At 44.5% G+C, this 26943-nt stretch overlaps 1 protein-coding gene across 12 annotated transcripts in view; it reads right to left on the bottom strand.

Moving 5' to 3' along the window:
• The window catches only part of RBMS3 (RNA binding motif single stranded interacting protein 3), a 1326374-nt gene extending 1307767 nt beyond the window's left edge, over positions 1–18607 (bottom strand). For 3 of the 12 annotated variants that reach the window (XM_023260637.2, XM_023260640.2, XM_023260638.2), the window contains exons 1-2: positions 17981–18596; positions 16778–17067 (exon numbers count right to left, since the gene is read on the bottom strand). In XM_023260637.2, coding sequence (XP_023116405.2) covers positions 16778–17067; positions 17981–18143 — 453 coding nt within the window. In that variant the 5' untranslated portion in view covers positions 18144–18596. Of the gene's footprint in view, positions 1–16777; positions 17068–17616; positions 17768–17980 lie in introns of those variants that run through there. The other 9 variants (XM_023260643.2, XM_023260644.2, XM_023260642.2 and 6 more) reach the window with 7 other exon arrangements.
• Between the last annotated feature and the right edge of the window lie 8336 nt (positions 18608–26943).

Below are 26943 nucleotides of genomic sequence, written 5' to 3'. Positions count from 1 at the left end.
GAAAAGTGTATCAGGAAGACCCAGAACATAGCCAAACAAGACAGGGCCATACCTTAGCACATACTACCAAGGGCAGAGCCCAGCAATGTTTGACGACTGTTGAGTAAGAGCCACTGTTGTGACCAGCAGTCGGTGGCACAATTCCAGTCTGTGGGGAATCCTCCTTCGAAATGGCTATGTTATTGTTGTTATTTCCAGCCTGATTCTTTCACAAAATAGAAATCTAGCAAATATTAAAAAATGACATGGTATTTTTTTAATAAGCTAGTAGATAATTTCCATGAACCTCTAGTAGATTATTTCCATGAACACTGTATCACTTTTTAACAAAATGAATTTGTGTGTATAGGGTCTTCTTTGCCTTTGAGGTTGCAGACGGCATATAAACCAAATACTTAAGTGCATCCTGCAATGATTCCCAATCTGGAGTCCCAATCTGAAGATAATATTGGGCTTCCTCATCATTGTAAAAAAAAAAAAAAAAGCAACAGGAATTACACATTTGCCCAGGATGGATAAGGCTATCTGGGTCAAATTAAACAGAGGGAAGTACACTGGCCCCCAAGGTCCAAAGGAGGACCAGTGCCTGTTTTTCTAAACAAAATCTCATCGGAGTGCAAATTGTCTGCAAGTGCTTCCACTAGACAACACCAAAGCTGAGTAGCTGAGACAGAGGCTACATGGTTCAGGAAGCTGAAAATAGTTGCTCTCTGGCCTTTTGCACGAAGAGTTTGCCAACCCCTGAAATAAAGTATCACACTTCTCACTTTGGGCTCAGAATGTTTAGACTGATGTCGGACCCTTTACTGGTTATGTCATGTACACTGGTCCCTAATTTCTTGGATTAATAACGTTAAAATAACAAATGTGGTAGATCGAATCTTTCAAGATTTTGGGTGGAGTCAACAGAAATTCCCTTCTTAACCAAGTTTTGCCTTACTCATGCTTACCGAAATTTTAAAAGATGGAATCTGGACTGTTCATCCACTTGTTCAACAGCTTTAAACCACTGGGTAAGTTTAAGTAGCTGCCTTTTTTCCAACATGTCTTACTTAGTTGGTCACCAATACTTTCTAGGGCTAAATACTCTTAGCCTTATATTGTGTTTTTAAGAAGAAAACATGTAAACTACTTCAGACACAGTGTTTTTCTTGATGTGAAGTCATAAGCACGGATTAATCCATATCGTACAAGATAAGAAAGTGCTTGTAGCAAAATTTAATAAGAGTGTAACAGCTACAGGATTTGAATTCACTGGTTTGGAAACACAAAGCGTATACATTTTGGCAGTTAAAGAGAAAACCTTCATTACAGTCTAGGGAGGAGGATTCCCATCTTACACCTTCAAGGCAACAGAAAGAGTCTCAACGAGTGTCAGTTTTGTTACAAAGACGATACTTGGAATCCTTGGTATAAAGAACTTTCTCCTCAGACTCATCTCTTCTTAGATCTGGCAAAAGGATGAATTTACCTATGTGGGAACCCTGGCACTCTATTACAAGGAAAAGGCTTAGATGTTTTCTGCTTCACACACCTACTCAAAATATTATCCACATAATGTATATACAAAGTCAAGACCCAAATATCTAGAACATTCCCTAGACCAGGGTTTCTCCACCTTGGCACCACCGACAGATACTTTGGGCATGATGATTCATCACTGTAGGAGGCTGCCTCACGCACTATAGGATGTGTAGCAGGCATCCACGGCCTCCTTGGTAAACACCTGGAGGACCCCACCCTGGATGACAACCAAAAGTGTCTGCAGAGATTACTGAATGTCCCCAGAGGCAGGGGCAGGGGCGGGGGGGGGGGGGAGGGGGGGGGCACAAACAAACCGGCCCTCAGCTGAGGACCACCGGGCTAGTTCCTCTGGGCTGGTTTCTCTCTCCGATTGTCATCTTTTGCTGCAGTACCCAGATTCCCTTCCCACAATGTAATCAACATGGAGAAGGCATCCACCGCGAGCCTCCCTTTTCAACTCCGTGTGTTCAAACCCCTCCCTGATTCAACAGCCGTGAGGCACAGCCTCTTGTCACTGATCTGGGCAAACATCTAAGTAGCCTGCGTTTGCTACAGGGTCCCCTGCGATAGATTATCGCCTTACATATTGCACATTAACAGAATTTCTTATGACAGAGCCAACAGTCGAATGTGGTTGTTTTCCTTGAGATCCTTTTAAATCCCCAATTCAATTACCGTGCTCATTTTTCTGATGAATCATCAGCAGAAAGCCAGACTATTTTTCAGAGAGTGATATGATCCTCAGCTGGAACATTACTTCTGTCGGACTCTGCCTTACCTACTTGGCACTAAACACACGGTCTGGCTCTGAAGAAGGTTAGACCTTAGTACTTCAGGCAGCACGAAATTAACCCCTTCTAGAACTTCTGGTTTCTTCAAGACAGCTTCTACGACCGCCACCAAAAGAAAAAGGGAAAAAGTAAAACTAAATAATGGAGCCAAGTGTGTGGTGTTACTTTATTATTGTATTTCTACATCTGATGGCCTCAGAGATGCCAATCTCAGCTCTAGGCCACAATTAAACTGATGCATCAAAATAAAGACTTCACGTCTGTTTTCAAACATCACAGCAGCAGTGAAATGTTAAGTCTTCGGGATTGCTTTTCCCTCAAGGATTTCCTTTCTTCTCTGCCTCTTGTTCCTTCACTAGAGGGACACACACCAGCGAAGCAACATGTGACATGTTGATATTGTCGCAGACAGCAAATCCCCACAGAATTCAGGAACTGTGCCATCAATGAGCGGGTTTCTTTGAACTCCAAAATGGCCTAAAAGCTGAAAGTAGAAGAAACGCTGGACACGTGGCCGTCCCACACTCAGGCTGTCGCTCTCTGAGCTGAGAGCCTTTGTTACCGCAGCAGGCAGGTAACATGGGCACGTTTCTGGGTGCAATGAGACCGGGAGGAGACAGTGGTTAAAGCAAGGAGGCCCCAGGGATTAAAACCCACCCGTCGGCCGTCTTTCCCTGAGCCTTGCTCCCGGGACACCCGCCTCTCTGAGTTGCCTGAAGCTGTTGACAACACAGACACCAGGATTCCGTCCTTCACCTCAAGACCTCCCAGTGGTGAAAACTGAACCCTCCCTGATGCATAAGACTCCAAAATGAGCTCCAGTTCCTGTCTTTAGCTCAAACATAAAGAAATAAGAAGGGAATGACTAATGGGCAATTATGGTTGCCTTGGCTACAACTCTAACTTTTGGCAGATATATTAATTTTTTGGTACCTCTGTGTGTTTGATACTTGTTTAAATAGTACATAAAAATACCCAAAGGTGTCAGGATTATCGGCCTCACCATAGGCCTTTTTCTTTCTTGACGATTCTTCCGTGACTGCATTCTCACTCCCTGGTCCAGATTACCTGCCACAGCTGGGGTAGAGGAAAGCGTGGTCCCGTGGTCCCGTGGTCCCGTCTCTCACCATTTTCCATGCATTGCTACATTCTGAATGTGATGCCTAGGGGCCTCCCAGCTAACTGGATGTGTAAATAAAAGAGTTTTAAATCACTTCAAGGTGTCATTCAAATTTTCATCCTTGCTAACAGGGAGGAAATTCACCACACCCACCCTGGGGCCATTTTCCCATCTCTTTTCCTGTTGACACGAAAGTAATGTGCTAGACAAAGGCACAGCAAGTCCCATATTAGCATCTTTTAGGACTAACTCCCCAGTCCTTCCTCCAATCTTAACAAGCTCACTCTTCTCACTCATGAATGGAAAAAAAAAAGAAATACAAAAGAGATCTAAAAACGTAGTTTTCATTATCAGACTTTTTTTTTCATATCCTCTCTTTTTCTTATTTATCCACACCTGAAACCCCTAGTAATCATAATGAACTTGGAAAGATATTTAGTGAGATACAAAAAAAAATGGAAAAAAGAAACATAGGCCACCTTCAAAGGGTATGACTTTGTAACTTAGTACTCCTTATCCATTATATAATTAGAAAATTATTCCCTGCATTGTTGTTGCAAGCACAGGGGCTCTGTGATGATATCAGACTGGGGCTCTCAGCAAGACTCCTCTGCCTGTGGGTTCTGACAAGTGTCATTACAGTAATCCCTACAGTGAGAAGACAATCATTAGTAAATGGCAAAGAAGAGGTGTCAATGGTGCTTCAGCCACAGGTTCAACTACCCACTAATAAAGGCTTTGACCTTGGATAATAGAAAAGCCATCTCTTGGAACCACTTTACCAGAGACTGTTTTCTATAACAGCCAAGGACAAATACCAAGATTCAGTGGAACAACCTAAGTAAAAATAGCAACACCACTAGACAAAATTTTTGAATGAGATCTTCCTCCAGGCAGCCTCTACATACAACAGTGTAAGTAGTTCAAAGGCAATTAGTAAGTAATTCACCAAGAACCTAAACCAAACCTTAGGAACCTGTAAAATCTCCATCCTTGTCAAAGGATTGGTATCTCCAAGGGATTTCTGTCAACGATGGCTAGGGCAGGCCTGGAGAGGTGAAGTCACAGTCTGTGAGATGGTTACCCAACAAAACTTTCTGCAATGACAGAAAGTTGCCCAACAGGACGCCTTTAGACTTAGAACTTTTGAGCGCCTAAAGTGTGGCTGCTACAAATGAAGAAGTGAGTTTGTAATTTTATTTCCTTGTAATTCCATTTAACGCTAAATAGCCGTATGTGTCTACTGACTACCATATTAGATAATGCAGGTTTGGAAACTGAGGAGGGGAGTGCTGAGGACTGAGTGTCCTGTGCAGGCAAGTGAGGAAGTACCACCAGGAAAGCTGTAAGCCCAGGGCAGGCAGAGCCCCCTCCAACTGATTGTCAAAGAAAGTCTGCTTCCGAGGTTGAGGCTGAATTCGTTAGGAAAGTGTGCTCTGGTGAACGAGAGATGTGGCACAAGAACACAGAAAGGGGAGTTGGTGGCACGTGTGTTGTGATTTCACAAAGCCAGTATGGGGAGAACACACCTGCTAGAAGAAGTAGAGAGAAGCAGAGCAGGTGACCAGGTTCTGAGGCCATTAGATAGTCAGCAAATCTAGAAAACAGACTGGTTTGTAGTTATTTCTTTACCGCCCTAAGTGGATGCTAACCAGAAACATGGTTAGGCAGGGACTGTAAATATGTGCCTGTAGCCAGACAGCCAGGGGGCCACTGGTGTCATATTATTTATTTAGCTATTTATTTATGATCTGTCATATTTATTTAGTTTAGTTACTCTCTTAGTGTCTGTCTCTCCCAGCAGAATGTGTGCTGCATCAGAACATGGACCATTCTGGGCTAGAAACTAGGCATTAAATAAAAGATTGTCAGAAGGAGTTGTCAAAAATATATTTGCAGGTCCCCTACATGCAATGTACCATGTTAGGCTTGGAGAAACAGCCGTGAAAAAGACAAACCTGGTCCGTGTCCTCATGGCTTATATTCAATAGCTAATTATACAATTAAGAATGTATGATCCCATATTGACAGGTATCTCACACACGGTAGACAGGGGAAGGTGCAAACAGGGAAAAACTTCTTTGAAGTGTTGAACTGAACTTCGAAGGCTGAATTGGGACGAACTGGGTGAGAGGGAAGTGAAGGGGGTGGGGGAGAGAGTATTCCAGGCAAAGTAAATTGCTTCGGCAAAGGCTCTGGGTAGGAAGGGTGAACTCCAGAAACTTAAATAAATGAAAACAAAAACACCAATATTACTGTCATCCAAAGAGCAAGCAAGGCAGAGTGGCAGGAGAGCTGACTGTCAGGGTCAGTTGGTGATGTTCCCAAAGTACTGCAGCCAAAACTCAGCCCCTTGGACCTCTCAGGAGCCTGAACCCACCCAACATTACCTGAGGGCATCCTTCCCAGGAATGACCACACGGTCCTGTGGACCCCAGATTCAATCACCTTTAACTCTAATGAAATAATCTTGTTCAATTTCTTAAATAGGGTCACAGAAAACCACGTGGGGGGGGGGGCTCATTTATCCGACAAAATCGAAGAGACTTATGCACACACACTCAGAGTTTTCTAAGAGCTTATAAAACACTCTGCTCATGTACTACTGAATTTGTTTCCAATCTAGACAGTCCTTAGAGAAAAATACTATCCCCATTTCACTGTTGACAACCCTAAGTCTCAAAGAAAATGTGACTTGTCCAAGAGTTCAGTTAGAAAGGGCACAACCAGGATTCAAAGTCATAGCACCCAGGTCCCATGATCTTCCCTACATGGGTGGCTTCCTTCCAACTGAGTCCCAGGGAAAATACTGAATCTGATCCTTAGTGACGCCAACTCCACCAACCATGCAATTTTTTTGACTCTTTTTAAGTTTTTATTTAAATTCCAGTTAACATACTGTAATATTAATTTCAGGTGTAGCATATAGTGATTCAACACTTCCAAAACATCTGGTGCTCATCACAATAAGGGCATCCCTGAATCCCCATCACCTATTTAACATTCCCCCCACCCACTCCTACCTCCTCTGGTAACCATCAGTTTGTTCTCTATAGCTAAGAATTGTTTCTTGGTTTGCCTCTCTTTTTTTCCCTTTGCTCATTTGTTTAGTTTCTTAAATTCCACATATGAGTGAAATCATATGGCATCTGTCTTTCCCTGATTGACTTATTTCACTTCGCATAATACTGTCTGGCTCTATCCATGTCATCATTGCAAATGGTAAGATTTCATTCTTTTTCATGGCTGATGTGTGTGTGTGTGTGTGTGTGTGTGTACACATATATATGAAATTACCACTTCTTCTTTATCAACTCATCATTCAGCGGACACTTGGGTGGTTTCCATAATTTGGCTATTGTAGGTAATGCTACTATAAACATTAGGATGCATATATTCCTTTCAATGAGTATTTTTTGTATTCCTTGGGTAAATACCTAGTTGTACAATTGTAGAATTGTAGTTCTTTTTAACAGTCTCCATGCTGTTTTCCAGAGCAGCTGTACCAGTTTGCATTCTGACCAACAGTGCAATAGGGTTTCCCTATCTCCACATTCTCACCAACACCTTTTGTGTCTTGTGTTTTCGATTTTGGCCATTTGCAGGTATAAGACAGTATCTCGCTGTAGTTCTGATTTGCATTTCCCTCATGATAACTGATGTTGAGCATCTTTTCATGTGTCTATTAGCTATCTATGTCTTCTTTGGAAAAATGTCTATTCATGTTTTCTGCTCATTTTGTAATTGGATTATTCATTTTTGGGATGTTGAGTTTTATACATTTTCTATATATTTTGGATCCTCACCTTTATGGAATATGTCATTTGCAAATATCTTCTCCCATTCTACAGGCTGCCTTTTAGACTTGTTGATTTGTTCCCTTTGCTGTGCACAAGCTTTTTATTTTGATGTAGTACCAGTAGTTTATTTTTGCTTTTGGTTCCCTTGCCTCAGGAGGCATATCTAGAAACAATTTGCTATGGCCAACGTCAAAGAAGTTACTGCCTGTGTTCTCCTCTAGAAGTTTCCAACCACGCATTTTTAGAAAAATTTTTATTGAGGTTTTTGTCCTGCCGGTGAAGGCACCCCCCCCCCCCCCGCCCCCAAAGAGCCTCTTCTTCTCTAGCCAGGGAGACCTTCTCAGCAACTTCCTAAAACACACTTACTTCAGACTGGGAGGCCATAAAGAGCTGCTTTGGAAAGTTCTATAGCCACTTATTCAGAAAAGTTATGACATTCGTCCAATTCAAATGCAGAGTCTTGTTTTCAACTATTTTTTAAGTCAATCTGGAGAACCTGGAATCACTCACAGGGCCTCATTAGTTCTGAAATAGAATGAGTCATTTTCAGACTTCATGGATTGAATGCCCCAAAGCACTTTCAACAGTGACAGCTCTCATATCCCGAGAGTCTGCAATGGTCCACCAACTTATGCATGTGTCCTGTAATCAGAGTGACCTACTGTCCTGGGAGCGAATGAGTGGTCACTCTCCAGGCAATTCAATCCTCGTAACACTCAGATGTGGCAATAACTAGGGACTTACCAATCACCTTAACTGATAAGAGGATTCAAACCAGTGTTCATGTGGTTTGCCCAAAGTCCTCAGAGCTTGCAGGGTCAAAAGTGGGGTCTGAGCGGGGATCTGACTCCCAGGGGTTAGTCCTACCCTAGCCCTGTGGGTAACCACAGCACCACAATTTAGCTGAGTGAGATGGACATCTTTGGGTACTAAAATGTAAATGCATACCTCAAACCTTCTACTTCTCTGGAGAATTCTCACCTTTCTACCTTATGAAGTGGATAGGGTTTTTTCAGGACTGAAATAAAACTGGGAGCACTCTTTTTGCCTTAAGCTCAATGTCCTGATTTGCATGTCAATGCCAGCAGTGTTATTTCACCTAAGGGCTGCTTTTAAAACACCCAGAGCAGAGAAAGCAGTCTGGGCTGGGAACCTAACCAGTAAATTGTGGAGAACAGGCCTGGAGTCACATCTGATGAAGTGGAAAGAGAAAGAGTCCGCCAGACTTAAATTTAAATTCTTCCTCTGCCATATACTAGCTGTGTGACCTCAGGACTAATAATAGTTATTTCACAGGATTACCATGGAGCATAAAATGAGATCACCCAATGTGAATCTACCTCACTCCATGACCGGCACATGAAAAACACCCCATAAATGTTAGTTCGCCAAAAACCCCCAAGAAAGGAAACTCAAAATTTCCTTTCTTTGTAATCTCCTCAAACTTCCACCAGGGTTTCTGAACTCTAAACCTATGTGAAAATAATAGGCTGTATCAATAATAAGAATACAACCAACCCAATTTTTTTTAAAACCTGTCAAAAAATTTGAACAGACTTTTCCCCAAAGAAAAATACAGATGGATGGCAACAGGCACATAAGATGTTCAACATCACTTGTCATTAGGGAAGCACAAATTAAGGCCACAGCAAAGTATCATTACGTACCTACAAGAATGACTAAAATTAAAAATGTTGACAATACCAAGTGTTGACGATGTTAGGGAGCAACTGGAATTCTCAGGCACTGACAGCAGGAATGCACGCTGGATCGGTACATTTGCTATATTTGAAAACACGCTGGCAGCTTCCTATAAAGTTAAATACACTTATCCTACAATCCAGCAGTCCCATCCCTAGGAGTTTGCCCAAGACAAATGAAAATGTATGTCCACCAAAAACTGTTGCTTAATAAAAGCCCGAAATCTGTAAACAACCCAAATATCCATCAACAGGTGAATGGATACACAACGTGTGGTGTTTCTACACAATGAAATGCTAGGCAGTGAGAAAAAGGAACCTACTGGTACAAAGGTCAAAGCGAGTGACTACCAAATACACTTTGTTAAGCAAAAGAAGTCTGGTGCAAAAGACTGTAGAATATTGGACTTTATGTATATGAAATTTTGGAAAAGGCTGGGGTGGAGTGAGGGAACTGTCTGCAGGGGGACACAACAGAAGTCTCTGGAGGTGATAGAAACGTTCCACATCCTGTTTGAAGTAGCCTTTACGCAAGTATTCACAACTGTCAAAACTCACGGAACTGTACACTTAGAAAGGGTGAGTTTTGGGGCTCCTGGGTGGCTCCGTTGGTTAAGCGTCCGACTTCGGCTCAGGTCGTGGTCTCACAGTTCGTGGGTTCGAGACACACGTCTGGCTCTATGCTGACAGCTCGGAGCCTGGAGCCTGGAGCCTGCTTCGGATTCTGTGTCTCCCTCTCTGCCCTCCCCCACCATGCTCTGTCTCTCCCTGTCTCTTAAAAATGAATAAATGTTACAAAAAAACAAAAGTTTTTTTTAAAGGGTGAGTTTTACTACCTGCAAATTATGCCAGGAAATCTTACTTTTAAAAGCAAATAGATTGTAAAATACAAGGGGTCTAACCTGGGAAGGAGGATGCAATCCTGGGAAATGGATGGAGGACGAAGCATGGGAGGATGGACAGGGTCAACTCTGCCACTGGTTTTGCGAATGGGGCTTGACTTGAACTTCTGGTTATCGGGAGAGCAAACCAAGAATAGGGGATTCGTTTATTAGCTAGTATCTCCATATTGCCCAGTCTCATTTCATCTGGCTACTTCCAGTGCCTGTTAGGTCAACACTTTGCTGCAAAAAAAGTGTGTGAAGTGGCCCCACTTGTAAAGAATTTCCTTATGTTCTCATCTCTCTGATGGTCCTCATGTCCTACAGCATCATGATCTGCGCATAAGTGTGCCTCCTCCGTGACACTGTGGGTTTCTCTTTCAATTTTGTAATCCCAGCATCTAGGAGGTATATAACGAGTGTTGACTGACACATCCAGGCACCATTCGATGTAAACTGTTATTTACTGAGGCCCCACTCACTAAGTGCCAGGCATGGTGCTGGAAGACAGTGTGAGCAGGAATGAACAGCTCACCCCCAACATCAGCCATCCAAAAATGAGGAAAATGGTGCCTCCTCCTATAGGACTCCCTCTGTAGGAGGACACGTCCAATGTAAAAACAGAAATATCCTGACATGTAGATTGCAAAGTCAAAGAAAATGCATTAGGGCTTGGAGCAGGAAACCAACTTGCTTTAATTTAGGGGCAGACACAAAAAATGTTAATGTATTTCATTCTAATGGACATGAGTTCCATGGACGATCCATATTTTAAAACATCAGAGCCCCATCACATTCATCCTGAGATTATCTGTTCAGCAGATGTGAAATGTATCACTAATTTCATTTTATAAGTGGGGAAACTAACCTATACACAAGCAATAGAATACCTAATTTTCCTCTGTATTCTCTGTTTTCAAATGGTAGGAAATAAATGCTAAAAAAAAAAAAAAAATCCAAGTTCTTGTGTATTTTTCTGCCTCTGTATCTGCCCATCTGGTTCTCATCTCTTCTCTTTGCCTCCATTTCTCTTTTTTCTTTTCTCTCCCTCCCTTAATACCTCCCTCTCTGTCCCCCTCTCCTCCCACTGCCTTCTTGTCCTCTCCAGGAGGGGAGTTATACCAGGTGTTTTGCCCCTGATACCCAGTCTCCCTGAGCTGGCAACAGCACCTTGATTCCCCACCCCCACCCCACCCTGAACTGTACCCCTTCCAAAGAATACAAACCGCAAGAACATGCAATGTAATGCCCACTACTTCCCTGACCAAGACGCAGCTATCTGATTCAAGCAAGGTCAATTAGATAACCTTGCCATGGACTCTGGCTCTTGAGCAGAGTGACAGAAAGGCAAAAAGATGACTGGAATTTATTCCTCTTGTGTCAGTGCCCTTGAGAAACCGTTCATCACCTTCTACTACACAGATCTTCTGAGATTCCCTGGCTTTAGTGTTTCTCAAAACCAGGTGTATCATTTCTCCTTTGATTCTGCGATTACCTTACAACCTTACAATAAAATGCATTTTTGCTCAAATTAAAGTCAGTTTCTGTTGCTTGCAAACAGAGAGGCCTAAAAAATACAACTTTTTAGCTCAATCATTTTTTTAAGTCTTAAAAGTTGCCACCTACTTCTCCTAAGAAGCCATAAATGTGTAAAAGCAGGGCAATTATTTGCTTTATTATTGTCTTATTATTTATTACTTATTATTTATTATTTTATTTTATTATTGAATGTACCCCTGGGGCTTGGACTGGGATGTGGGGGCCTTCTATCCAGGTTCTCCCTCGCTTTCCTGATAAGAGAGGAGAGGTCCACTGACAAGTCAAGATAAAGGACAATTCTCTCCTAACCTCCTGCCCACCAGAAAAGGACCTCAAGGCTCCCCAGGGCAAAATCAGGTTAATGAGCACCAACTTGTTTTGATTCCAAAATAGTATACCTGTATCGTTTCCAGCCCCACAACCCTCCACAAAACTGAAAATTCTAGTTGAACTTGGAGCCCCAACTCATTCTCCTTTTCAGAACCCTGGATCACAATACAAACAATAATAATAATAATCACAATAATAATCACAATCACCAAGCAGTCAGTACCTATGAAGCTGAATTACAAACCGTATACAGCTTATCTCATTCAAGCCATACAAAATTAAGTATGCCTATTTTACAGATGAACGTACTGAGATTTGGAAAGGTCAGGATCTCACTGCGGTTAAGAGCAATAAAAGAGCCAAGAGCAAATGCAGGTCTTTCTGATTTCTCTCTTAATCAGAAAGCCAACACACCTGATCACAATGACATCCTTCCTAACGTGGGCAAGTTTCCGCTTCTGTGCTGGAAATCAGAGTTCACCCGGCTAATACAACACAAAAATGAAAGGGCTTCCATTATTTTTCACGCCAGAAACAAACACCCAAGGGGTTAGGCATCAAAGTGAACTGTCTTGATTTTATCAATTGCCTTTTCTCCTCTACTTGCCACTTGAGACTATGCTGTCCTCTGTGTACTGACAAACCCTATCTTACCTGGCACAGGAATGTTTTTCAGGATAAAATAAAAAAACAAGATTCTCACTCCCCATAAGTTAACAGCACTCAAGAGCTTTGCCAAAGGTGTAACTCCCATAGGGCTCACTGCCTCAGAATGCACAGCTCGGGGGACCTCAGCCTTTGTATTTTGCAAGCTGCTCCAGCCCACCAGAAGAAAAGGGAGAATAGTTAACCCCAATTAAACCTGGCTCTTAAATACTCTCTCAAACACCTTTCAGGTGTAAAGAAAATATTAAAAGGATAAAATGAAGAACATCAATATGCTGGCACTTTCACTCAACAAAAGTTGACTGGACAAGTTTAGCTTAAGTACTGTATCAACGTTAATTTCTTCATTGGGATACACAGAGCATGATTAAGAAGGAGGTTAACGTGAGGGGAAGCTGGGTAAGAGGTATATGGGAACTCTCTGTCTTACGTTTGCAACTCTTCTATAAATCTGAAGTTATTTCAAAATTAAAGGCTTTAAAAAATGGGGCACCTGGGTGGCTCAGTCGGTTGAGCGTCTAACTTCGGCTCAGGTTATGACCTCGCGGTTCATGAGTTCGAGCCCCGCATCTGGCTCTGTGCTGACAGCTCAGAACCTGGAGCCTGCTTCAGATTCTGTCTGTCTGTCTGCCTCTCTCTCTCTCTCTCTCTCTCTCTCTCTCTCTCTCTCTCTCTGCCCCCTCCCCCACTCACACTCTGTCTCTCTCTCAAAAATAAATAAACATTACATCCTCTGTAAGACTGATGATTTAGACAGCATCACTGATGAAATGCAGTTGAAATGAGAATCTTGAGTCATGCTCATCAATGAAGTATCATTGGTGGCGGCAGCACAGAGTCTCTCTAGTCCAAAACCACAAGAATAAACATATTCTGCAAACCAAAGCTTTAATGAGAACTTAACAAAAAAGAGCGCTTGATCATGATACCTCGCATCTGGGCCATAAATATATGCTTCAGGGTAAATGGTATGCGTGTCTGTGTGTGAGAGAACGGCGGGAAGACGAGGGGAGAAAAGCTGAGAATACATGAATGAGATGAAGCTAAAGCAGACAAGAAAGAATCATTTACATCACTCATCTGGGATCAGGCGAAGAATTCACACATCTGTACCAGTAACTACATAACACAAATGGAGTGAGTTACTAGGTGCTGGTCCTCAACACAAGGAACTTTTTCTTTTTTTAACTTTTCCAAAGAAAGTTTCAGAAATACCTATCCAAGAGCCACTCGGCATAAGCAAAACACTTCAGAGGGGTCTTAAAAGGCACATTTCTTAATGGAATATCTTAGGCCTACAGAGAACTCTGCAAGAAACTTTTGGGGTTGATCAGATCCAGGGTCGGGAACTCTTTCGAGGATGGGAAGGTCTCTTACTCAAGGGCATGACCATTTCATCTTTATCTGCAAGACCAGAAAAAAAGAGGTTTGTACAGTTTAGAGAAACTCTATTCTGACACGACGACTAAGTGCTTGAGATAACGGGTGAGAAAATACCTCACTAGGTCCCCAAAAGGGAGAGACCACATTGTCTTTGGATGTCATTGCAAGAAAAGGAAACTTTTTTGTAAAGGTTTAACATAAACCTGCGTGAAAGCACGGAGGAGAAATAAATGGTCGATTTAGGGTCTACTCCAATTCATGGAATCAAAGCATACATAGCATGTAGCTGCTTTAAAACATTTCTCCCAAGAGTAGTTGGTAGAGAGGGATCAGGCATTGTTATTCTAGGAACAGAGAGTGCCAGTCACATCATGAAACTCTGGTGTAAAAAATCCTTTGACTGATCCAGTTCTCTAACCTTTCCTCCTATTTCAGAGACTTTCTGAGGATGTATAAGCATAAACTTGCAATTCAGGAGACAAGCTGATCTGGCACTAAGCTCTGATTTCTTCTCCAATAAGACAACTGGGGTAAATGCATGAGAAGGTAAATCATGGCCCCAAATCAGAAACTGAAAAAAAGAAAAAAAAATGCCATTACTCCCTGGACACTTCATTTGAGGGAGAGAGGAGTCATATCCACTGACATTCTATTTACAGTACCCTTGCTTAGAGGAGGATTTAAGATAAAGTAGAGTATTCAAAATTCACATTTTATTACTTTCACAAGTGGAAAAAACCACAATAGTTCACCGCATTATATTTGTACGTTACTGTGTTTAAATCCTATCACGCGAATATCCCCGCTTCACCCCAAGCAGCTTGGTAAAACCACATTCCATTTTATCCCACTTTGTCTTCCATTTATATTTTAGTAGAATAACTTGGTCAGACATCCAAAGGCCCTCCCACTAATGAAACCAGGATTTGCTCAGAAAAATCAGTTGATAACTTGCCTTAGCATCCATCAAAGACAAAAAGAGTTATTAAAGTCTGAAACACCTCAAACTCAGAAGAACCAGTGGGAGAGCGCCAGAGGCAAACGAAGGGTTAAAACAGCTGATTTCTGGCTTAAGAGAAGGATGCAACACAATTTTTTTAAGGCAAACACCTGGAGGGAAAAAAAAGTGGTATCTTGTTTCCACCTCAAGAAATTGCACACAAACCTAAAGCAAATCACATCAGTGGAATACTCAATTAACTGAACATGCTAATTAACGATATGTAATCAACCCGCTTTCAGGCCTGTCTTCACCTGCTGTAATTCTGTAGTGCGTTGCCTTCCTTATTCCTCACAAACGGTAGAACATTAGACAGTCTGCATGGTGCATCAAAGGGAAACAAATAAGCACAGATTTTTGCTGATGGCAGGAATTTCTCATGCTCAGGGCATATGAACCAACAATACGGAAACGGCAGCACCGGCTGTGTATTTTAATTATTCCCCACACCTATTCTGCAAAAGAGACTTTAAGTTTGACTCGATAAGACAATGCTCAGTTATGGTTATTTCATAAAACTGAGCGCACACAGTCATTTAAAGTAGTAAATATGCAGTCATGACAGAATTAAATATTCATGAAATCAAGAGCCACTGGAAAGCAGAGGATAGTGGACTATTAAAATTCATCATAGTTTTTACAATGTAAATGCTGTATGCATTCGTAAGGCACTCCAATTGGGTCTAGTGTGCGCCCAGATTCCAAGTTCCATGGTCGACTGCCATTTAAATTACAATACTGATTTGGGCAGATAAACAACAATGTCAATCCTTACCTCAGTTTCAAAATGCAAGGCAATGTGGAACATTTGCAAATACCAACTTGTTAAGTGAGCTTGTCTCCAAATACAGAACAGCAACACTCCACATGATCCCAGTGTGTTTCAGGTATTTGTTTAATCCACTAGTACCTTCGGAAAGGTCCAACAGAAACCAAGGTAATCTTGTAGGAGGAGCACTCACGGAAGCACTCAACGCATGCAATTCTCTTCTAACCAGCCCAAGTAGCTATTTTGTTGTAGCTTCCTTAAGTGATGCAAAGTAAGAAAGTATTCGGACAGACCCTTCTTTGGTTCCACTATTCTCATTTGTTGCACCAACTCTTCCCCAACATTAGCAGGCAGTTTCCAAATGTATTCACAACCACACGTGTACGCTTGACACAGATACAACTAAACAACACTAGCTTCCATTGCACAAAACAGAACTCCAAGCGTGAATGGAAAAATAGGCTCAGAGACAAAGCTGTAATAAATACACTCCAATCATATTACCAGAGCGTTGTTTTCTATGCCGTTTCCTTCACTTCCCAATTTTCTCCAGAAGAAACATCAGCACCAGAGAATGATGGCATCTGAGCCATTTCTTACTGGAATCCAATTACTTGAAGAACTCCCCCCGGCCACAGTAAGAAGTAGCTATCCCCTGGTCTACAATGACACAGCAGGGCTGCAAAAGATTTCCAGGGCTCCTCTGCTGCCAGGCACCTGGTCCCGGCCCTCCTAGCGAGGAGGGGGCCAGCTGAGGAGGAGGGCCTCGACTTTAGAGCTGGGTTAGGCAGTGCTCTCCATTCTGCAAAGGAGCCAAACTTTGCTCCCATTGTTGCCATCTTAAGCTTGATGTCACCTCCCTCCAAGGAGTCTCAGAAGCCACTTGGCAGCTCCTGAAGACACGCTTCCCCTTGACCTACATCATCTCAAGAAGCCTTGGTCAGACTGTGTGGGCAACCAGAGGTCCCCCCACACGGCTCTCCCCGAGTGCCCTGCTCTACCCCGGGCATCACACCGCAAGTACCAGAAGACTTTTCCCTGCACACACCTCTGAATACGGAAACCAGGACAGGCTCCGGCACACGCCTTCCAGTTCGGAAAGTCACTCTCTCCCGTCGACTCCCCTCGATCTCACGCCTTCCCCACCTCTGCAACCCCCACCGCCACACAAACGAGGGAAGGGGTGGGGGAGCGGAGGGGTTAAAGTGACAGCCACTACGAGAGATCCTCGGTTTTGTCCAAAAGGTGTCACAGCTCCAACACTGTGGACCTACCTTGCTCTCTCCTTTCTCGCTGTTGGGTCTCGCCTCGGGATCGTCGCTGTCCTCCACGCCAGCACTCTCGCCGGGCACTTCATCCTGAGCCAGCTGCTGCTGCTGCTGCTGCTGCTGCTGCTGCTGCTGCTGCTGCTGCTGCTGTTGCTGCGGCGGCTGCGGCGGGGGCTGGGGCTGGGGCTGGGGCGGCTGTGGCGGCGCCTGGCAGGCTCCGCCAGCCCCCTGGGAGCGGGGGATGGGCTCCGGGCGCGGAGAAACTCCCTCAACATCCATCTCCATCTTCCCATTCACTGGAGGGCAAGACAAAAGCGGAGCGGGGACTTGGCAGCGGCGCCCGGCGGCTCCTCAGCTGCCCGTGGCACGCATGGCTCGCCGAGGAGGGGCCGCCTCCCGCGCGCCCTCCCTCCTGCCGCCCTTCGCCCGCGCTCCCCGCGGCTCCGCTCGCCCGCTCGGCTCCGGCGCTGGCGGCGTCTGGGCCGGGGCGCGCGGGGCGCGGGGGGCCGCGTGTCCTTGGAGCGGTGGCCTTCGGGCGCCCCCGGCAGCCCCGCTAAGCAGAGCGCATCCCGGCGGCGGCGGCGGCGGCGGCGGCGGCGGCGGCGGCGACGCCTCCCAGCCGCGCGCCCAGCCCCGGGGCCGCCCGGGGACTTGCTCTCCAGTCGGGCCTCCAGATTCGCGGTGCTTTGCAGCCTCTCCTGGGGCCCCTCGGCGTCTCCCCTCCCCTCCAACCTTCGGAACAAAGTTACTGGAAGAACGGCCGGGCGAAACGGACAGGAATGGGGACGGCCAGGTGCGCGTGAGCCCTACCATCCCCGCCCGCCGACCAAGCGCCGACCCCTCACCTTTGCCCTCGCCCCGGCGCCGAGGAGCCAAGGCAAGGAGGGGTTTCCGACCTGCGCCAGGTGGTGGCGGCGAGGACTGGCAGGAGGCGAGCACGCGGAGGGCCGGGGGCCGGCGCGCCCACCCCCAAGGCCGGGCGACCCCCACCTCCACGCCGGCCCGCTCTCCCCCGCCCCGCCCCGCCCCCCGCGCCGCGCCGCGCGCGTCTCCGGGGTCAGCCCTCCGGAGCGTGCGTGAGTGTGTCCCCGGGCTCCCGCGCCTCGGTCGGCTCCGCCGCCGCCGGCTCCGCGCCGCACAGCTCAGCGCCGGAGAACTGGAGTGAAGAAGCGGAGCCGGCGGCCGGCTCCGGGCAGGAGATCGACCTACCCTCGCCTCCGACCCGATCGCGGGCAGGAACCGGGAAGGGGTGGGGCCCCGCGTGGACGGCGAGGACGCGAGGCTCGCAGCGCGCCCGAGTTGGGCGTAAAGGTCGGCCAGAGAGGGTCGATGGGGGAGGCTGAGGGCGAAGCGAGAAGTCGCTGCCAGGCATTGACTGCAGTGTGTCCCGGGGTGGGCGCCAACTGGGCGCCGCCGCTCCCAAGTGGCGAGCCCTCCGGTGCTGGAAGGGCGTCCTCCGCAGGGCAGGTCTCCAGGAGGCTCGGGTGGTGACCCCAGGCCGGGCGGCGAGCTGCGTCTGCAAATATAGACAGATAGAGGTGACAAGGGTAGACTTGGAATTTCTTAAATCGGGGCTCGCCGACAGTCAGGTGATCAGCATGACTTCTAAATTTAACGCCGCTTGGTCCTGGGGAGTAGCTTACAACTTCACGGGAACTGCTCCTGTAACTCTGCGCTTCCAGGAGGGGACCCTCCAGCAGCTGTGGAGAGAAATAGCAGGTTATTAAGAACCTGTTTAATATTAAATAGAGCCCATTGTTCTGGGCTTTGAGTTCCATAATGCCCCCAAATGGATCAGCAGATAAATGAACTATTCATGCATTTCTTAGCAGAGGGTGGCTTCCCCCCCCCCCACCAACCCATAACATATAATACATCGCAGATAACGCTTACCTAATGAAACTAGAAAATTGCATTGTTCGTGACTGCTTTGCACTAACTTAAAGACTTTTCCATATCAAGACACACTGTCTCAATACATGCAGTTACACAAGGACATGTCATTAGGTCCTATCCTTCAATGCAATCTCTTAATCTCTGACTCTGCCTGTAAATGTGACCGAAATTAATTGCCACTTTAATTTAATCGGTGTAGACAGCCAATCTGGATATTGCAACGCGAGCATGCTTTTGGAAAGAAAAAGTTTGGGGACTGACTTACTGATTTGCTTTTCTTTAGAGTTTCTGAAAACTGGATTTCAAGCTCATTTTCGAATTTGGGAACTTGTTAAAAATAAAATGAGCTTGCATTGGTATGAAATCCACTGTACTTCTAAATGACATATGACCCTTTAGGCAGTAATATACCAGCCAAAAATCTAGAGAGCTATGTGCCTCCAAAGAAGTCCTTACTCTCCATCTCCTCCCCAGAATATTGTTATAAATCAATTCTTCTAGTATTTTTACAACAGTAATTAGATCTGTGTAAAGTCCTTAGCAGCGTGCCTTAGTGCACAGTGAGCACTCCACAATCATTACCTGTTATGCTGAAAATAGTAAGGTGATAGAAATTCACCGTGAGACTCATTTGAGGACCTTGATTTAGGAAGAAGAAATCGTCAGTTTAATCTGTTTATATAAGTTATTCTCAAAGGTATTTGGTATCTTCAAAGAATGAAGTCCCTTCTGAAGGCAGGAAGAAAGTCGGTGTGGTGTTCTGTGCAATAAAGTTTTGAATTTGTCAGATTTTCCTTCCAGTGTAGAAGTAAAAACTACATGTCAGGCCCAACAGGATCTGGAACAGCCCACCGGTAAGTTATTATGCTTACATGCTTGTCACTTTCGAATGTATTTGTGAACTTCTTTCAAGGCTTAAATGAAGATTAAATCAAAATAAAGATACAATACTTCCACTAAATCTGTTCTAAATTTAGGTATGTGCTTGCAAAGAGTCCCACTGTTAAATGCAAATATTTTTCTTTCTCTGCCCTTCTATTTTTTTGGGGGACACAGATTTTTTTTTTTTGCATCTGTCATAAGTAAATATGGGCACGGAAAATATATTACATTTCAAAACTGTTGATTGCACCTAATTATGCATGTAAATTGCTACTTCAAGCATGCAGACAGCTTGCAACATTTTGAAAATTTTGCCCTAGTAGTCATCTGAGGTATTTGTGGTACTATTTTGCTTTTGCCTTAAATGACTTCATTCCCGATTAGCTTCCCGATAGTGATGGATCTATGAATAATTTTGACCTTTTGATGTCTCTTTTAGATGATTCAAATTAGCAAATCAGGACTGCCAACAAAATCACCCCTCTTATTGTTTATACCAGACCATTTGATGTTTTGAGTCTTTGAAATGAGAGTTTACAAAAAGGTGTCCTGAAAGAACCATCTAATCGATTGCTACTCAAAATGTGATCAGTGGCCCTGCAGCATCTCAACACCGGTATTGTTAGAAGTACAGTCTCAGGCCCCACCCCAGATTTGCTACATCATAGTCTGCATTTTGACAAGATCCCCACGGGATTCCTACCACATGCAATTGGAGAAGCTGTAATACATCACATAGTTGGCCCTTCTACATTATAATTATCTTTGGCACTGTTCTCCTAAAATACTACTGGAAGAGACTTATTAGGAAAACACAATCATAGAAACTTTTTTTTTTTTGTCAAAACATTATTGTCCCTTCCTGCCCTCCCCTCCCAGGATCTTAGTGCTGCATAATGAGAAGGTACACAAATTAAGAATGTAACAATGTTGTGTACTGGTAAGTGGATTAGAAGTATATAATTTTCTCACATCAGAAAATGCTAACCTGGGGTGCCTGGGTTGCTTAGTGTGTTAAGTGTCTGACTTCTGGTCAGGTCATGATCTCGCGATTCACGAGTTCAAGGCCTGCATCAGGCTCTGTGCTGACAGCTTGGAGCCTGGGGCCTGCTTTGGATTCTGTGTCTCCCTCTCTGCCCCTCCACCACTCATGCTCGCTCTCACTTTCTCTCTCAAAAATAAACATTAAAAAAAAATTTTTAAAACAACACTAACCTAAAAAGGGAATAGCATTTTATCTTGAATGACAAATTTTATGCAAACATGTAAAATTAGTTCCTTAAAAGCTTTGGTTATTTTTGACCTTCTGTTTGAGATTTGAAAGTCCACAGTTTCCCCTCCTCTGACAGGATTATTGATTTCCTTCTGTTACAATGGAAGCAGAAACCACCAAGTTTGAGCCTATAAAATGATCATTTAATAAAGCTTCAGTAATTTGGTATAACGGTAGACTAAATTATATGCCCCAGTATTTTTTAGGAACTAAAAGAACTTGTTACTTTAAAGAATTTCTTTAAAGAACATACATGTGGATCAATAAATTATTACTTTAAAAGGTTATCCAATACAGTAGTTCTCACCTTTAAGGTACATGGTATCACCTGGGGAAAGCTGTGGAAAATGCAGGTTATGACTCAGCAGGACAGGATTTGGGCCAGAGAATCTGCATTTCTACAAACTTCCAGGTAAAGCCAATGCTTCAGGTCCTCAAATCTAACAGACTTGCTTTATCACCATCAATGGTTGTTAAATTGCAATTACTTGGAGAATCATCTCTTGGGAATTTTTTAAATCTGTGATGCCCAGGCTACACACACACACACACACACACACAGACAAATCCAACCTGAATCTTTGGGGGTGAGAGCTAGGCACCAGTAGTTTTTAAACCTACCCAGGTAATTATGATAGGTAGCCAAGACTGGAAATCAGTGCTATAAATCCGTGATTCTCCAAGCACAATCCCCATACCAGCAGCAGCCAGATATAAATGCGCACTCTCTAGCCCCACCCCAGACCTACTCAGTATCTACACTTTAAGATCCCCAGGTGATAGGTTGCACATTTAAAGTTGAGATCCACAGCAGCAACCTGATCCCAACTCCTTTATTTATCTCTTGGCTCTTTACGGATCTACACCCATTGTAAGAAGTTTGTAGAACCCTTACAGATAAAGTTCCAACTGAGAGGAGGAATCCACAAGCATCCTGGCTCTGTTTTAATAACTTCTGTGATTAGCGGTACTGTCCAGCAGAACTTTTCTGAAGTGATGGAAATGTTTTGTATCTGGGCTCTTCGGTAAGTAGCCGCCAGCCACGTGGCTATCGAGCATATGAATTATGGCTAAGACAGGGAAACTTTTCATTTTAATTTTATTTAATTTTAATTGATTTAAATGTAAATAGCGCCGTGTGGTTATTGGCTCCCCTGTTGAACAGAGCAGCTCTGGAGTAAGCATCCTTCCTGTTGCTCAACCCTTGTTCAAACTCCCAGGTTGAACACAGGCCCCTCCTGCTCAGTTTTTGTATGTATTAATCCCCAGTGAGTATATCAGGAGGAAAAACATCTGCCTTGCCACCTCATTTACATAATAGGTAACATTATGCTTACTATTTTGAATGAGGGGAGTTTAACTTGAATTAAATGCCACCAAAAGTTGTCAAAACCTTTTTCATAGTATTTATAACTATGTAGCTTTAATTTTACAGCCTTTTCAAACACCAGCATACATGGGGTGTAATTGGAGCTGCCTTAAGAAAAAGAGACAGGGGCGCCTGGGTGGCGCAGTCGGTTAAGCGTCCGACTTCAGCCAGGTCACGATCTCGAGGTCCAGGAGTTCGAGCCCCGCGTCAGGCTCTGGGCTGATGGCTCAGAGCCTGGAGCCTGTTTCCGATTCTGTGTCTCCCTCTCTCTCTGCCCCTCCCCCGTTCATGCTCTGTCTCTCTCTGTCCCAAAAATAAATAAACGTTGAAAAAAAAAAAAGAAAAAGAGACAAAAGAGTGCAAGTAGATTCTGGGTAGAAGACCCATGAAGACACCCTTTCCCCCAGCATCTTATTGGTGCATAGTGGAAAGTTGCATAAATTAAGACTGGATCTCTGTGGGAAATAAATATAAAACTTGAAGATTCCTCTCGAAATGGAAGATGAGATACAAAACAAAGGAGGGGTCAAGGAGCTTAGGTGGCAGAAGATAGCAAACGAAATTCAAAGTAGAAATGTACTCAACAGTTACCCTGAATGTAAGTACCTAAGCTGTGGAATGGGACAGGACAGGAGGGCAGGGGTGAGGGGAGGGGGAGGGAGGAGAATATGAAATCAAAATGCTCAGGATCTAAAGACCAGCACCAGCAGCCTGAGTGTTCCCCTTCTCCAGGATGAAAATAACAAGCAGCAAACACCATCACATTAGCGCTGCCTGGCGCTCCCTACGTCATGCGCCTGCAGCCTTCCCAACAAAACCCCCTGAGGAGCAGATGATCAGGAAAGAGATTATTAGGGGGACATCACTTTAACTGACACATCTCAGAATAGAAAAGCAAATCCCTACTTGAGAGGGAAGAGGACAGTGTTAAAGTCAGCCCTTGCCTTTGAAAAGGTCATGTGTCATTTCCAAGCTGAATTGGCCACAACCTATCTCATAAAAGGAGGCTAACACTAGGAAAAATATTTCATCATCGCCGTATTCATATTTCATCAGGGTCTCTGCCTTGCCCGGCTGCTGATTTGGTACTGTGTGATACAAGATTATGCCCACAAAGAAATGTGTAGCTAAGGGCAACAGCCTCACTTCTGAGGACGGTCACTTCATAGCAACTGAAACCAATAAATAGACTGCCCTTGTTGTCCTCAGAAAAGAAACTCCAAGGGACTTCAGACAATATGATTTCAGGAGGTTGGCCGCCAACTCGGAGGCTATTTGGAACTCGTTTTGACTCTCACGCAGGCATCTTCAGATCCCCTCAACCAGACTCCTTTCCTTCAGAAAGTGAGGGCAAGTTCTTTAAAAGTCCACATCAGTCTACCTCAGAAGGGAGGGGGGCAGAGTAACCGTGAAAGAAAAAGAAAATGTTTACTCCCTTGCCCCTGATGGGCTACAAAGGCCAAACCCGGTTCTACGTTTGTACCATTTTGCTGATATCCCACGCCTAACAACGCAGCTGATTAAAGCCAACAACCTCTAACCATTGTTCTAGGCAACATTTGGAGGATTCCCCTACCCTTTGCTTATTCAAACGCACCCACCCATGTTTCTTGGCTAAAGTTATAGGTGTAGTTTACAGATATAGGATTTCCAAGGATTCTGAACTTTCGTTTCTGGGTCACCTGAAAATATTCCAGAACATTGCAGTTTTAAGGGCAGTGCCATATCTGCTCTGGCAATATTGGAGCAGCTCTGCAAAGTGTGAGCACCTATGTGGCCTCCTACATCTAAGATAGAATGCCGGCTATGCTGAGCTCGTTCTAGACTCGACTGGTGCCAAAAGGTCACCTTTGTTACCAATAAAGAGCAGCTTGGAGTACGTAGCTTGCATCTGTAGGCAAATGGTCTTCCTATTTTTGAACTCCGGATCGGGCAGACAGATCCACTCAGTCACAGCCTTCTGGGGCTATTGCAAGCTTTCTTTGCATGCACCCTGCAGGCGGCTAGCTCCCAGAAGGTACAAGGAAGAGAGGCCTGTAAGCTCAGTTCATTTTTCCCAAATTCATTGGGCAGTTAAGACACCTAAGACCGAGACTAAAAGAGGACACACCAGGAGCGTCCTGGATTCCCTACATATGGAAAGAAACATCAAAAGTAGGGAAGAAGTGGTAAGCCCCCCCAAACAAATTCTGCGTCAATATTTGTCCCAAGTCCCATGTCCCAACCCTCCTCACGGCATGGTGCCTCCTATGGTGGGCGGGAACTCTGGGAGCCCACCCCGAACAGCTCCATTTCCTCCCATCGATCATATCCACTCATCGATCCCGTGTGGTCACCAGGCGATGACCAGCTCTACCAATCACACTCCCCTCAATTGTAGAACTGATTTGTTGGGTCTTAGATGTGGTTGGTCAGAATTAACATTCCTCGTACAAAACTGTCAAGAATTAAACTCCTGACCTGGCTCTCATTAGCATCATGCTAGAATCAACTGAGCAAACCAGACATTTTATAGAGGTGTAAAGCTTGCAGAGGTGGTGCTCTAGCAAGTGCCTTTTATCTTACAAGAGCCTAATAAATATTACATTTTCATGATGTGTCTTTTTAAACCATATATTATCTTTCATTCCCTTGTATAGTATATTTTAGAAGACCCACCTCATGCAGTGCCTTGCACATGGTGGGACTAAACAAATGTTTGAGAATGAATATTAAAGACCTTTTATGCGAAGGCTTAGAAACGACTTTGCATCTCATCTGGGAAAATTTAGTCTTCAAGAAAGTAAAACAAGAATAGGCCATTTGGAAAGTAGGTTTCCATCATGGACTTACTGTGGTCACGTGTTTGTTTCAAATTCACTGAATTACCACAGGAAAGAAAATAACCATTAACTCTGCAGTACGTTGTCTCAGTCTTCGTTTCCTTTTTTATTAATTGAGGGACCTATCCTTCCTTTCAGCTCCAAGATCTGAGATAACAAGAGTAGATATTTTCTGACCAGTTAAGAGCACACAGAGAGCATCCAATAATCAAGTGAGAGTGGGAAACTCTCTGGCGTTTGTAACAATATGTTCTCATTTTCATCTATTAAATAGCAGATCTCCTATTTCTAGATACGGCCATTGGTCTCCTGGTCATTATGTCCTTATTTGCACACTGTGTTTTTCATTTTGGAAGCAGAGTAGAAGCAACACGTACAACTATAGTAAAAATTAGGCAAGACATTTTGGAAAACCAAGAATCTAAATGTAAGCAGGAAACAGGAAACAAGCCACGGAGACAGCCGTAAATATAGTAAATGAGCTCCTACGGAAAACCAACAGAGTGTGGTGATGAGTTCTAAGATTCACCTGAATGTATTTCTAGAGAAAAGGACCACTCTAGTGGGGAAATTGAAATTTGAATGGGTGTTATATGCCTTTTTCATAGAATAGTATTCTCAGGTTCTTTAAGAATATCATGTACATGCTTAGAAATTAAGGTGCAAGTGACTACCAACTTTTGCTTCCTCTTACTACTTCCTCGACATGCAGGCTTCCAGGCTGTGCTCTGTCGACACTGCTGTGTTATGTGTCACTAGTCACCTCCCCGCTGCTGAAATCAATACCTTTCCAGCTGTTGATCTCAGCTGGCCTTCGGTCTCATATTTCACCCCAACCTTCTCAAAAAGCTACTCAGCCTCGATTCCCTCTTCACCCTCTGACTATTCCCTACTGTCTCTTTAACTCTTCTTTTCCTATCTGTTTCCAAATGACCTGTTCTACTCCACGAATACTCTTTCTTCACAGAACTTCAGCTTGCTCATCCCGGGGAATAGTGCTCACTGTCACCAGAGAGATGAAGCCCAACATTAGACGTTTACTTATGGCATCTCTTTAATGATCTTAACAGCTCTCTGGGGCAGCCATTACTAATCCTATCTGATGCACAAAGAAACAGAGGTTCTGCCTGTCTGGGTAACGTGCCTAAAGCCACAACCCTGGTAGTAGCAGAAGCAGAGATTTTAACCCAGGCATGGCTGACTCAAATTGCACGATCCTTTCACCACCGAAAGGTCAGCTGCGGGTGTGTAATGTACCTCCCCAGAACCCAAGGCCTGCAACAATCATCATCGTCTCTGTGGCACACACATAGAGCTCGGTGGATATGACATGCCTCTGCTCCGTGGGGCCCCAGCCGGGGCAGCTTAGCTGGGGCTGGAGGCTCCACTCACGGGGCTGGCAGGCTGGTGCTGGCCATTGTCTGGGAGCTCAGGGCCTCCGTTCCCTCCACCTGGGCCTCGCCAATGGCCACTTGGGCTTCTTCACAGCATGGTGGCTGGTTTCCAAAAGCAAAGAACCTAATACAGGGAGGCAGAAGTGCAAGGCATTTTTATGACTTAGTCGCATAGTGTCATTTCTGCTATGCCGTCCGTTGAGGCAAACACAGAGTCCATGTTCAAGGGGAGGTAACGTAGACTCCACCTCTCAATGGGGAAATAGGAAGGTACCAGAAGAGGATGGAGGCCAGGAGGAAACACTGTCGCAACCATCTCTCGACAAAACAAGCTGCCACAGCGTGGTTCCTCTACTATAAAGATGACTTTCATTTCTTTACCTCCGAGTCCTGACATCTCTTCTGAAGCCACCTCCACAGTTCTGATTGTCTATTCAAATTTTTCAAAAGCCTAATTCACTTTATTGAAGTCAAGCCTCGCTTGATTCTTCATACTTACATGATCAGCACCATCGACCCAGTCACCATCACTGAAC

This window comes from Felis catus, chromosome C2 (assembly GCF_018350175.1).
Source record: "Felis catus isolate Fca126 chromosome C2, F.catus_Fca126_mat1.0, whole genome shotgun sequence".
In the NCBI taxonomy this organism is placed as follows: domain Eukaryota; kingdom Metazoa; phylum Chordata; class Mammalia; order Carnivora; family Felidae; genus Felis; species Felis catus.
Note: the sequence above shows the minus strand (reverse complement) of the source record. Positions and strands in the feature narration are given on the sequence as shown.